The sequence below is a fragment of the Calonectris borealis genome, chromosome 1 (genome assembly GCF_964195595.1).
Source record: "Calonectris borealis chromosome 1, bCalBor7.hap1.2, whole genome shotgun sequence".
NCBI classification, from domain to species: domain Eukaryota; kingdom Metazoa; phylum Chordata; class Aves; order Procellariiformes; family Procellariidae; genus Calonectris; species Calonectris borealis.
This window is the reverse complement of record NC_134312.1, coordinates 15,405,202-15,418,108: the sequence shown is the minus strand read 5'-3', so window position 1 is coordinate 15,418,108 and position 12,907 is coordinate 15,405,202. Positions and strand designations below refer to the sequence as shown.

Here is a 12,907-nt window from a genome sequence, read left to right as displayed (position 1 = left end):
ATGGAAATCATGTTTTTTTCCCAAGTTTCACTTTATATACAGCTTGGTTTTGTTGGTTACATAGCAGTTCCTTTTCATCAGTCCTCAAGTAATTAATGGGAAGGTTGCAAATTTTTATTAAGCTAATTTAAATTGATTAAGTAGTTGCTGAGAAGGTTGGTGAATCTTGAAACAATAACTATTATTTACAAAATAAATACTCTGTGAATGGAAGTCTGCATTTCAGAGGCAGATGCGTAGCTTGCAGGGTTGTCGCCACAAATGTGAAGTGAAATGAATGTAAACTAACTGCACCCTGCAAAGGACTTCTAAAGGCAGAGGCTGCACAGTGAGGTGTGTGGCGGGGTGAAAACTGGCAAATGACAGTTGGCATTTGGGGTGTGAGGGGAGCTACTTTTTGTATTTACAAAAAAATAAGACTGTTTTGTTCTTCAGTTACAGGACAACCTGGAGGGAATTTCAGCATTTGTAATTAAAGTTGTGAATATGAAGATATGGAAGTGCTTGATCTTTAATAGAAAATACCTTTATTTAGTCATTGGAGATGTAATAGAAACAGTTTGGAATATTCTTTAATTTTTTTTTAAGCACTTATCGTTGTTCTTGAGGTATTCGCCTATTGCAAATTAGTCATGGATGAATCCTTCTGCTACTGGCAAGTTTTTACTTGTGAGGATGCCAGACAAATTGTCATGTTTTGATTCTCTGTGGGAAAATTTTTCTTAGTTATCCTTGAAATATCAAACTAGCGAGCGCAGGGTTGATGATGTAAATACAAAACCTTCCCTTGCAGCAGCAGGTCACTGTTGCTTCCTTAACCTGCTCTTGGCTGATGGGCCGATGCTGTGCAAGCTCAAAGAGCAGCACCCACTTGGATTCTTCAAGTTAAGTGCTGAAGGCTTTAGACGAGGAAAAATTGCCGCGTGTTGATGGAGAAACTCCATCTTGTCCGAAGTTCTCGGTCTATAATTACATTACACTTGCTGCGTTTGATTACTGTGTCAGTAGTGGGGGTACCTGGCTGATCCCCGCTGTGGAGGCTCTTGGTGCCGGCAAGCCGGAGTCAGCTGCTGCTGAGCACGGCCCTGCTGACTGGAAAATTCCTCTTCCCCCAGCCCGCCCGTGCCGCCTCCGGCTGGGGAGCACCAGGGCTGGCTCGCTGCGGGGTGAAGGGGCTGGGGAAGGGGTGTTCCTGCAAATGGGGGGACAGGACTGTTAAGGATTTATAGCACCTCTCAGCAAAAAACAACTCCTGTCTCTTGTAATATTTTGCAGTTGTGCTTAAATTCACAGCACCAAGCTGGTTGGTTGCAGCACACTGTGATCAGCCGGCTGGCCAAGCACTAGCATTTCTCCCCTGGAGAAGTATATAATTCGTAAAGAATGGCCAAATACCTTCTTAAAGCAATCTTTCTATTTAACAATATCAGGGATAAGACATTTAGATTTTAAAAAATACTAATAATAACCAAACCCAAACATTTTTGCTGAAGCCTGTCTGTCCTGAAGCCTATTCCTTTGTTGCAGGGTCAGCAAGGCCTTGGTTTTTGCAGTACTTAAGAGGTCTCTCGTGTGAGCGTGAACAGTGCTTACACAAGGGCCTGACCTCTAGATGCAATGTTTGTAACTGATATATAAACTTCCTGCTTTTTTGCACTTGCCATTTGCTTTGTGTGGAAAAAAAATGAGCTTTTACCTTGATGGCTTTTACCTCCGAACCAGGCAGAGCCTGCCTCTCTGGAAGGGCTGGGAGCAGTAGACCTTTTGCTACTTCTCAGTCTTCCGGTTGTTTTCCTTATAGCTTCCCATTAAACTTGAAACAAGATAGTCATAAAGTAAACTGCCCAATAACCGGGTCATATGAATTCTTCATAAACAATTATAGAAGCAATCTCATGTCTGTTACAGAATATTTCACTGAGTCATCTGAGCTGTTGTTACATACTCTCCTCTTTCTTCTTTACGTGAAACAGCTGGGAGACTTAGTGTACCTCACACAGACGCTGGTGCTTGCTTATTGCTTAAAAAATGGTTTGAGATTTCTTGGTGAAATTTTCTGGGAGATTATTAGCATTTATTTTACAATTTTTTACATTTTTCAGAGCACTTCACGGAGTTGATTTTGTTTAATTATCATTTGGCTTGATTACATTCACAACAGTAATGAACTGGTGTTCTTTGGAGTGATGAAATCATTGTAACTAGCATGGAGAAAAACAATTTCCTCTTCCCTGACTTCTTTTTTTTCTTTTAGCCTATGAAATGCTGTAAAGCTTATTATTTTTCCATTACAGAACGAAGACACGGTTCAATGTGTAAACCTTCCCCTTCTCCAGCTTCTCCAGCCTGCAATTCCAGGACATCCCTAGTACAGATGAAACCGAAATCCTGTATCAGCGGCCATAACCCTGTCAGCAGCAACTCAAAGCCATTCAAAACGCCCAAAGACAATCTACTTACCTCCAGTAGCAAACAGCACACAGTCTTTCCTTCAAAAGTATCACGGGATAAACCATGGTAAGTACCAAAATAATTGTTACCGCAGATGTTGGTGTTAAAAAAACAGTAAGTATCTCTATGTTCTAGTATCTCCCAGTTCTGTTTAATATCTTTATCACTGATCTGGACGAGGGGAATGAGTGCACCCTTAGTAAGTTTGCAGATGACACCAAGTTGGGCGGGAGTGTTGATCTGCTTGAGCATAGGAAGGCTCTGCAGAGGGACCTGGACAGGCTGGATCGATGGGCTGAGGCCAACTGTATGAGGTTCAACAAGGCCAAGTGCCAGGTTCTGCACTTGGGTCACAACAACCCCATGCAACGCTACAGGCTTGGGGAAGAGTGGCTGGAAAGCTGCCCGGAGGAAAAGGACCTGGGGGTGCTGGTCGACAGCCGGCTGAATATGAGCTGACAGAATGCCCAGGTAGCCAAGAAGGCCACTAGCATCCTGGCTGGTATCAGAAATAGTTTGGCCAGCAGGACTAGGGAAGTGATTGTGCCCCTGTACTCGGCACTGGTGAGGCCGCACCTCGAATCCTGTGTTCAGTTTTGGGCCCCTCACCACAAGAAGGATGTTGAGGTGCTGGAGCGTGTCCAGAGAAGGGCAACGAAGCTGGTGAAGGGTCTGGAGCACAAGTCTTCTGAGGAGCAGCTGAGGGAACTGGGACTGTTTAGCCTGGAGAAGAGGAGGCTGAGGGGAGACCTCATCGCGCTCTACAACTGCCTGAAAGGAGGTTGTAGCGAGGTGGGTGTTGGTCTCTTCTCCCAAGTAGCAAGCAACAGAACAAGAAGAAATGGCCTCAAGTTGCACTGGGGGAGGTTTAGATTGGTTATTTGGAAAAATGTCTTCACTGAAAGGGTTGTCAAGCATTAGAATAGGCTGCCCAGGGAAGTGGTGGAGTCACCATCCCTGGAAGTATTTAAAAGACATGTAGATGTGGCACTTGGGGACATGGTTTAGTGGTGGACTTGGCAGTGTTAGGTTAACGGTTGGACGCGATGATCTTAGAGGTCTTTTCCAACATAAATGATTCTATGATTCTATGTATATTTCACAATCATAAAAAAAAAAATCCATATTCTCATCTTATTGAAGTTTACAATTTAAGCCTCTACATTTCCTAAGGGAGGAAACTAGGATGTTTTTAAATTAAAAAAAAATATGTATAGGAAGAGAAAAAAGGACTGGGTTACTTCTCTGATGTTTCATCAAATGTCTGCTTTTCTAAGATGCATATAGCAAGTGAGATACTGACCCAGTATCCATCTTCCATTACAGTATCAGCCCTTAAAACTGATACTTTTAAACAGTAGGATAATTTTTGCAGAATTCTTAATATTGGCTTAACTGATGTTCATGAAAACTTAGTGGTTATAGTCATTTATCTTCAACAGTAGCTGCTGTTGGAGCTCATTCTGTATTCTGATAATGTTTGATGCCTTATAAGAAGACAGAAGAAAATTCTGGCTGCAAAAATCACTATTTTGGGGGAGTCTTACATCATGTACTGTGATATATATACACATATAGGCTTTGAGACTGCCGGGCCCATCCTCCTGTGACTATGATGATAGCAGCCAAGTTGCAAAAATGTAAATGAGAGCAGAACTGGGTCACTATTTTATCCCGTAAGAAACTGTTTTGTCTTTAGTTACCTACAGAAAAGGTGCTTTCTGATTAGGTCACTAGGTTGGTGACTCAAGAGATCTGGGTTCAGTTCCTGGTTCTGCACAGACTACTGTTACAACTCAGTCTCCTTGGCCTCAGTTCTGTGTCTGTAAACCTGAGATAGTAGGACATCCTTTTTCTTAAGTTTTATCTACTTACCGTGTAAAGATCCTTCCCTTTTATGTGTAATTCCTAGCATAAGAAGGTCATGATTTTAGGTAGGGTTTCTGGACACAACTGCCTTAAAGCAGTAAATAATCTATGCAAACCATTCACCCATGAGACAAAGCATAAACTCAGATTATGTTAAAGTAATGCTCATGTTTTCTGCCTGAAACGTGCACTAGTTAGTATGATTTCAAAGAGAGCAGCTTCTGTCTAGCTGTAGAATTTACCTTGCACTGGAACAAGCTTGATCAAAATCTAATCTTCCTATAAATCTGAACCCACCATCTCTATAAGCATGATGAGCATTCTGGACAATTATGGTATATAATTCTGAAAATATTAAAAATCTGAAATCTATCTGAAAATAGAAAATCTGGATGTTTAGATGACACACACACATACACACAGATGAGATAGAGGCTATCTAGTTAAGGTGTGCGTGCCTCATTTACTATTTTAAAAAATATTCTTGACTAATAGTGACCTTTTCTTCTAAATGTTGGAGAGGAATTTTATACAAGAGAGGGTTTTTTTTTAAGTCTAATTAAAGGAAAATCAGAAAGGACTTCAGAGTATTAACACTATTGACTATAAACCTGTTTCTCGTCCTAGTGTTGCAGACAGCAACTTACACATTTCAGCATACTAACTGAATTTATAAACAATATCTTCTGTTCTGGCAACAGATGGCATTCTGTCACTCAGTAAAAGCTGGAAGGGAACAAAATAACTGAGCATTTCCACCAATCCCTTTTCCCTTTATTGGGAACATCCCAAACATTTACTGGTGATTAACAAGGTAGATTTAGCCGTTTAAAACTGTTGTACTGCTCTGTTAATACTTTGGCAATGAATATGTCAGTAGTTGTACCTGTGAATTACCCAATTTTTGCAGCTCTGCTGGGTTTGTTTACCAGTGGGGAAAAATGAGGCACATAGTAGTTAAAGATATTGTAATCATCACATAACAAATCACAAACAGTCTGAAGTGGAGATCAATGAAATTGTCTTTCAAAATTCAGTGTTAAGTGCCTTAGATTACATGACTTGTTAAAGAATAAAATCAGTCTGATAATCATTGCAGGTAATAGAGAGTTGACAGCTGTTAGAGAAGAAAGTGTTTGTTCCTATTTCATTAGTGGATTATAATTTTTATTTAGAATTTTAGAAAATACTCAGCAGGTCTGATTTTCTTAAAGGAGTTGTTGTTCATAACATATAGTCTTATCTTAAAAAAGAATAAATCTTCCATTCAGCTGTCTGTACAAGCCATAGAATTTCACCCACTTATCTTTTAGAAAGAAATACTCAATTGACACAAATAAATTTGTCTCAAAAATGCAAATAGGATTCATCATGTATCCAAATATGTTGTGGTTTATTATCCTCAGAAGCTTCCAGTTATTCAGTGCTTTTGTCTGATAGGTTGTAGTCTCGTACCACAAATATTTACTTGACATAGGTTCTTCCAGACAGTTATCAAATTAGCTTAATTCGGGAATTGTATCACTTGTAATGATTGCTTTCCAGACCTCGGATAACCTTTGTTGCGCTTTCCTGATTCTTTCATACAGCATCTCTTTTAAATTTTAGCTGTTAGAATTAGTAGTAGTATTTCAGCAATGGCCTCTGCAACAGCATGGCCCAGTAGATCTGTCTGTTGTCATGCCTGCCTGCATGTAGATGCAACTTCCATTGTTTAATTCATTATAGTTTTGGTTGAATCATCATCTTAAACATTGACTGAGTAGCTCTTTCTCTTCTTCACATCCTGTGTTGTTCACAGATGCGCTGCAGAAGTTCAGGTTGCTTCTCGGCTAATGCTTTAAAAAGCATGATCAGAACGATCAGATGAAAGAGATTCATTTTTGTAGCCGCTGTTTTAATACTTCCCTTCTTGTAGTTGAAATATGAAGGATTATTGTGAATACATCATCCAGAAATATCTGTCAGCTCTGATTTTTTTTCCCTGTATCTCTCTAACATCGTTGCTATTAATACAACAGTGCTCAGAGACTGGAGCAGTGCTGGAGCACCACTGTGCTGTGTACAAGGTAAATGTAAACCATTGTTTTCTGAAGCTTGCAGTCGAGGTGGTAAGAGGTATAGCAAAAGGGTAGAAAATAGAAAAAGGCAAAGAGTAAGATGATTGGTAGTAATAAAAATAATAATGAACAAGCAATCATAATTAATAACAATTCCCCAGATACTTACCCTTTATAAAAGGCATTCCTGCGGCCAGGAATCTCTCCCTCACTGCTGACCTGCCCAAAGGATGCCGCTTCGCTTGCTGCGCCCCAGCGCAGCTTCTGAGCGCTGCCCTGGAGGATTTTGATGGTGTGATGCTACAGGATGTTCATTTCCATCCATCCATGATTCTGAGGCAGTGTAAAATTGGGGTAAAGTGTTAAAGTAACCCTGAGATACCAGCTGAAGCAGGTCTTCTTGACCTCCCTCTACAAGGATTAGCCATTGCCTGCCAGAAGTTCTGAAAATGAAGAAAATGAGATGGAAATTATGTGGTCTTCATCAGCATGTAGAAAACCGACAGTCTTTCTGTAAACAGAAATAGGATCACAAAGGTATACCTATGGGTAATCATTTAAAATTTATAATGTCACTTTTCAAAGGATTTTTTTAATCATCTCTTAGTCTTTATTTCTTTGTGTTAGGAAATTACTCATACTGAGGTTGAGAAAGTGAAGCAAGTCAAGATTTAAGGATATTCCTAATGTAGCATGGAATTGGAAACAAAATTCAGCAGACTTATCTTGGACCACATATTCTAAGCACTAAATCACAAATACTTTGTTACGTTGTAGAAGTGATCCCAGCAATGTAGAACAGAACAATTTTAAATGTTTGTGAATGTCTTTTCTCACAAATTTGAAAAGAGTTGAATGAGTGGCTGAGATTTGACAATGAATATAGTTATGAATGACGAAAAAAAAAAACCAGCAAAATTACAGAACAGCGAAGAAAAATAATTTTTAAAAGCCTGAAGAAAGGAAAACAGAGGTAATAAGGAGCTCCGGGTATGAGGAGTGTTCTGACATACTACAATTATTTTTCTTGTTTGGGAATGACAGTGACAAGCAATGGCTTGGAACTAAAAAAAATTGCCACAAGATGCTTAGGAGGGAAATTCACTCTTGTTTGGGAAGTTTATCGCAGGTTCTGCTAAAGGAGTAGTTAGAATAGAACAGAATAGAATATTATATTTCAGTTGGAAGGGACCTACAATGATCATCTAGTCCAACTGCCTGACCAAGAGCATGAGAAAACAGAAGGAAATCAGTTATCTTATCTGAAAAAGAGAATGAGCTTTTGAAGCCTGTCATGATCAAGCACTTTGTGTAGCCCTCAGATATTTTTATAGCCTTTTTCTGATTCCCTTCTAATTCATCAACATTGGTATTGAACCACTGGTCAGCAACACTGGAAGCCATGTTCCAATATAACCAGGGACACGTGAAAACTAAATTTGCTCCTTGATCTTATTTGCCATATCCCTTCTTTAATATAAGCATAACGATACAATAAAAGCTCATAGTGCTTATCCATTGTGACCACTAAATATTTTTGTCACTATTTTCCAGTATGTTGTTTCCCTGTATTTCACTGCAGACTGAATAGCTTGTTATTTCATGTGTAACTTTACATTTGCTTGTATTAAAATATCTTTTTGAATTAATAAACTTTACCAAACACTCCATGCTGCTTTTTATAACTGCCTTTGTATCTTCATTATTTAGTTTCCCTCAATCTGATTCCATTAGCAAATGTTATCACCAGTGATCTTATAATCATTTCTAAAGACCAGTGAAGTTTTCAGTCATGTCAGACTTGATAATGATGGCTAAAAAGTCTCCCTAGCAAGCACCCTTATTGAATCATAAATCTCTGGAAAGCTAGTTTATAATTTTTTGTTGTTTAACATTTGCTTTTAAACTGTTCTTATTTGTGTTTTATAATGCCTTTCAAAAGTCAGAACATTTTCACAGTTATCTTTGTCAGCTTAACTGGTAACCTCATCAAAAAGTGAAACCAGATTTCTTTGCCAAGATCTGATTTTCAGCAAAACCATGTGAACTACTTGTTTATCAGTTTATTTTTATTAGTTTTTCCATTATTTCTTCCAATACACTCTGGTTTGGGTTTTCAGCGTGGATGCAACAGCAGCACTTAGCGAGCTTCTCTAAGTTGCCAAATATTCCAAGATTCAATTAGAAATTAATATGCTGAGACCCAATGTTTCTCCAACTCTTTTGGAACTCATGGCCACATTACCCAGATTTGCTTATGTAAAAAAAAAAAAGAAATCATGATTTTTCAGCTGGCGCTTTACACTTACTGAGGAATCAAAAACCGTTTTTATCTGATTGGAGAGCATTGTCATGCTTCCTTCTTAGTATAGAAGAAATGCTGAACATTTCTGTCATTTTTGCATCGCTGATGACTATTTTATTGTCCTTTAGGTAGATACTGCTATTATTATTAGAATTTATTTTGTAAAAAAAAGTAAACTTGTCCTTACAGATTTTTCTTACTGATCTTTGGCAATTGTCTGTACTTCCATTTTTCTCATTTTTACTGATTGTCGTGTGCCTTTCCTCGGTTTTTGTTTGTTGCATGTTGTTTTTCTAATTGTCCCTTTCAGCGGTTGTCTTTAATAAATCTAAACAGGTTCTTCATTCAAAAATTCTTTTAAAAATATAGTGAATAAGATTAAGGACCTTATTTTTTATTTTTTCTAACAAACTTTTCAAAGAAATCATCAATTTTCACTCAAAAAACTCAGTTTGGGAAAAGAACTCTCTTTGAGCATCAAATATAAATATAAGCATTTATGATTTATTTACCTTTTTAGCCCTTAGTAATTGACCATGGTCCTGTGCAGCTTCCAATTTGCAGTTTGGTTATCGATTCGTCTTTGTGTGTTATGCTAAGATGAAACTAGAGTTTCTTAATGTTGAATGCAGTACCCACTTATATTTTAAAAAAAAAAAAAGATAAATTATCATCTGTAGCTTCTAAAATCTCGAATAATTTAGACTGCCAGGAGTCTTATAGATCGTGTGTCTTCAAATACTGGAGTATTTTTCTTTTTTCTTCTACATTGCAATGAAATGAATAATGAAGGTTGACTTTTTGATCTGTAACAAAACTAAGCGAAAATGTTCCCTCCCCTGGGCTTTGTTCGTTATCACAGTGATCCATGTGTGTGTGCCTTAGGATTTGAGGTTCTGAGCAAAACAGAGAAACATTTTTCACGTTAACCGTATTTTACTACTAGACCAGATAATACACTTGACCCCTTCACTGTGTATCAGTACTTTGAATTAAGATAGATCTTAGAAACTGGGCATGAAGATTTGTTCATACGTTTTTACGTAGTTTTTATATAGTAAAACTACTTGATCTAGAGTAAAAAAGTTCTCCTATTTTCAGAAAATGTAATTGCCATCTGTTTAAAAGCAAAAAAAATTAATTCCTACCCTGAGATGTTATAATTTGTATCTGTCATTTAACTTAATAAATTCAGGCAGTTTAAAAAAGTAGAGGATCAAATCCTCTCTTTCATAGCTCCATGTTTGCATTGTCATTGAAATACTTAATGCAATTCTGGTTTTGTGAGTAAGTTAAATTTTTTCACTTAGTTACTGGCCAGCGCTCTACATTTACTGCAGGCGGATCTGTGTTCTGACTAGCTGACTGCTGTATTTATGGTACCATAGGATATGGAAGTTTCATATAATTTAATTCCGGCTCCAGAATATGTCTTGGTGTTTAAATCTTCTTTTTAGTTTTATATAAGTATTACTTATGTCAAGGATCATACATTTTCTGTGTTAAAATCCCCTTAGAACAAAGATTAACAACTTTCCAGTATGAGAGAGTTCACTCCAGCCACACACACTGCACTTTCTGCTTATCAGCTATGGAGAAACAGAGGTTTGTAGTAGCCCAGGAAGGTCAAGACTTGCATTATTTTGGACCCTGCTTCCGACATTTCCGAAGGATGTCCCATGGAGAATGCCATCTCAAAGTCATCTTTTTCTGCTTTTAGAAACTTCACACCTACTAACCATTCCTTCTGTAGGACTGAAAATTAAGTGAGACTTGTGAATGGGGGGAAGCCCCAAACCGTACAGTGATGTATACTTGGGACACTGACAACAGTGTTGTCTCTGGCAAGAAACTCTGCTTACCTGAACTGCAACATGCCAGCGTACTTCAGATTATATACTGATAGAACAGCAGTTCTGTATTTAACAAACGTCACATGAGTAATGCACTTGTAGAAGCTCTGCACTGCCATGCAAAATTACTGCAGTGATGTGCAAGAAGCAGATTGTTCTTTGAGTACAGTTTGCTAAGGAGTAATTTTGCACTCTCTATAAATATGTTTCATTTTACTTCTAAGCGTGTACATCAACTTAAACCTTTAAGATAATAATAGATTAAAGAATCCCTGGGTTTTAAGACATTTCTCGGTGTGGGACAGCCTCCTTAACTGTCACCTTTATGCTTTATTAAAATTACGGAGGTTAGTTCAATTCTGTATAATTCAGAAAGGAAAAGATAGGAATATTGTTAAGGAGACTCTCATGCTTCTAGATGAGGAATTTGTTCTATCTTTTAACCATCACCATTGCATTTGTATTTAAGAAAACTTGTGTTTCTTTTGTTTGCTCAGTTTGGAATGATAGTCTGAAAATTGGCAGATAGTCAGCTATTTGGCAAAAGCAACTCTTCAGGCAGTGTATGGGAAGAACTGAATGAGTGAGATGTTTTCATTTGCAGCCTCCAATGAAACTTGGGCTTAAAGCTCTGAGAATTTAGTTTTTAAATGAATATTTTTTCCCTGGGTTTGTTTCAGTAAGGAGGGATATATAGTTTATATATTATATATTAATCGGTGGTCACAAGACATCCAATTTCGGAGTTGTTGGGTAGGTAAAAAGCAGCTATCGTTGTTGGGTGTTTCCTCATGCAGATAGGAGACAGAAATGTTAAAATAATGTTGGAGTTGAAAATCACTTGTCTCAATCTTTTTTGCTGCCAAATTGAGACGGTAATATTTGTTAGTGTTGCAAATATGCTGTGGTGGTAGTTAAGTTAGGAGAAGTTAGTTATTGCAAACTTTATTCTGAAAAGGGACAACTAAGTTAATAATGACATTGGGAATTTTTATTTTTAAGTTCATAAGATTTTATAAAAAATACATTTTAGTAATGCTCAATTCATCAAGGATTTTAATACTTTTAAAGGGACTGCTGTTAAGATTTCTATGTTTAAAATCTCTTTCTCCTTGCTTCCAGAACTTGTATGTCATTCAGACACATCTGAGCAAATGAGTTACTTTTCTGTTTATTTAAAAATATTAATATTGTTAGCAAACTACTTTGTTATCATGGTGAGTTTAGTAAGCATACACATATCTGATATGTGCTTGTGTTAAAGGCATGAGACCATAGGGGATATGTATTGCTTAGTACCAAAGACCCATTGTTTATGAATGTTAGGGGATTGGATCTTAAAACAAAATACAAAGGTTCATTGTCATAATTCTCTGTGTTGCCAGGCTTTACAAATGTCTGGTTTTGTGAACTTTTGATTGAACAAAAATAGTCAATAATGGTACTAAGTATTTCATTTTAGACTGGTCTGAAGATACTGTGTCACTTGCATTGAAATTTCTATATCTGTGGAAGGGGATTAAGTAACTGTAAGTCTTTGGTACAGAAAATACAACTTGAAGACTTTTCTTTGGTTTTGCAGCGTTCCTGTTCCAGTAGTCAGTCTAGAGAAAATTCCTAACCTAGTGAAGGCAGATGGTGCCAATGTTAAAATGAATTCTGCAACCACTACCACCGTCACCTCCTCCTCAGCCTCTTCATCCACCATACCTGCTCCAACTTTGGTTAAATCCGGTTTGACATCCAAGTCAGTGCCACCGTCACCAGAAAAGATTCTGAACGGCAAAGGAATTATAGCTCCATCAATAGACAAGAAACACCAAAATGGCACTAAAAGCAGTAACAAGCCTTACAAAAGACTTTCGGGTAAGTGATGTTGTAGTTCATCTTTTGAGGTAGTCTGTCTTTCTTCATAAATATTTCTATAGCTCAGAAATAATGTACTAATAAAATGCTGTAGCCTGGTTTTGGTTTTACTTTTTTGCTGTAAGATGCCAGTTTGCATATATGAAAAAGAAAGCTTTCACACTCTTGGCATATGTAAAATATTTTCAAAGTACACATTCTGTTTAGCTTGAAATTAGTGTGTTTAATGCGTTTCTCAACAGGTCAACAGGCCAAATATAAATTTTTAAGGAAGTAAATTAAAAGAGAAAGGCAGAAGGCTTCCTCAAGCCATTATGCAATTTGGGTCTGTTTACAGCAAAAGAAAATGTGCCTTGGTTGGGTGGCTTTAGTATAGTCATGATCAAGTTGAACAGTTGAGGTTTAAGACATTGGATTATCTACCAAGTCATGATTTTTTAATGAATCTTCTTTCTTGATTTTAAATACTAGAAAATTCTAAGAAGATATGGGAAATGCTGGGG

General features: G+C 37.5%; 1 protein-coding gene across 2 annotated transcripts in view; it reads left to right on the top strand.

The window, feature by feature from the left end:
- The window catches only part of ATXN7L1 (ataxin 7 like 1), a 121,116-nt gene that overhangs the window by 83,250 nt on the left and 24,959 nt on the right, over positions 1–12,907 (top strand). For both annotated transcript variants that reach the window (XM_075145116.1, XM_075145124.1), the window contains exons 4-5: positions 2,295–2,517; positions 12,121–12,404. In XM_075145116.1, coding sequence (XP_075001217.1) covers positions 2,295–2,517; positions 12,121–12,404 — 507 coding nt within the window. The remainder of the gene's footprint in view (positions 1–2,294; positions 2,518–12,120; positions 12,405–12,907) is intronic.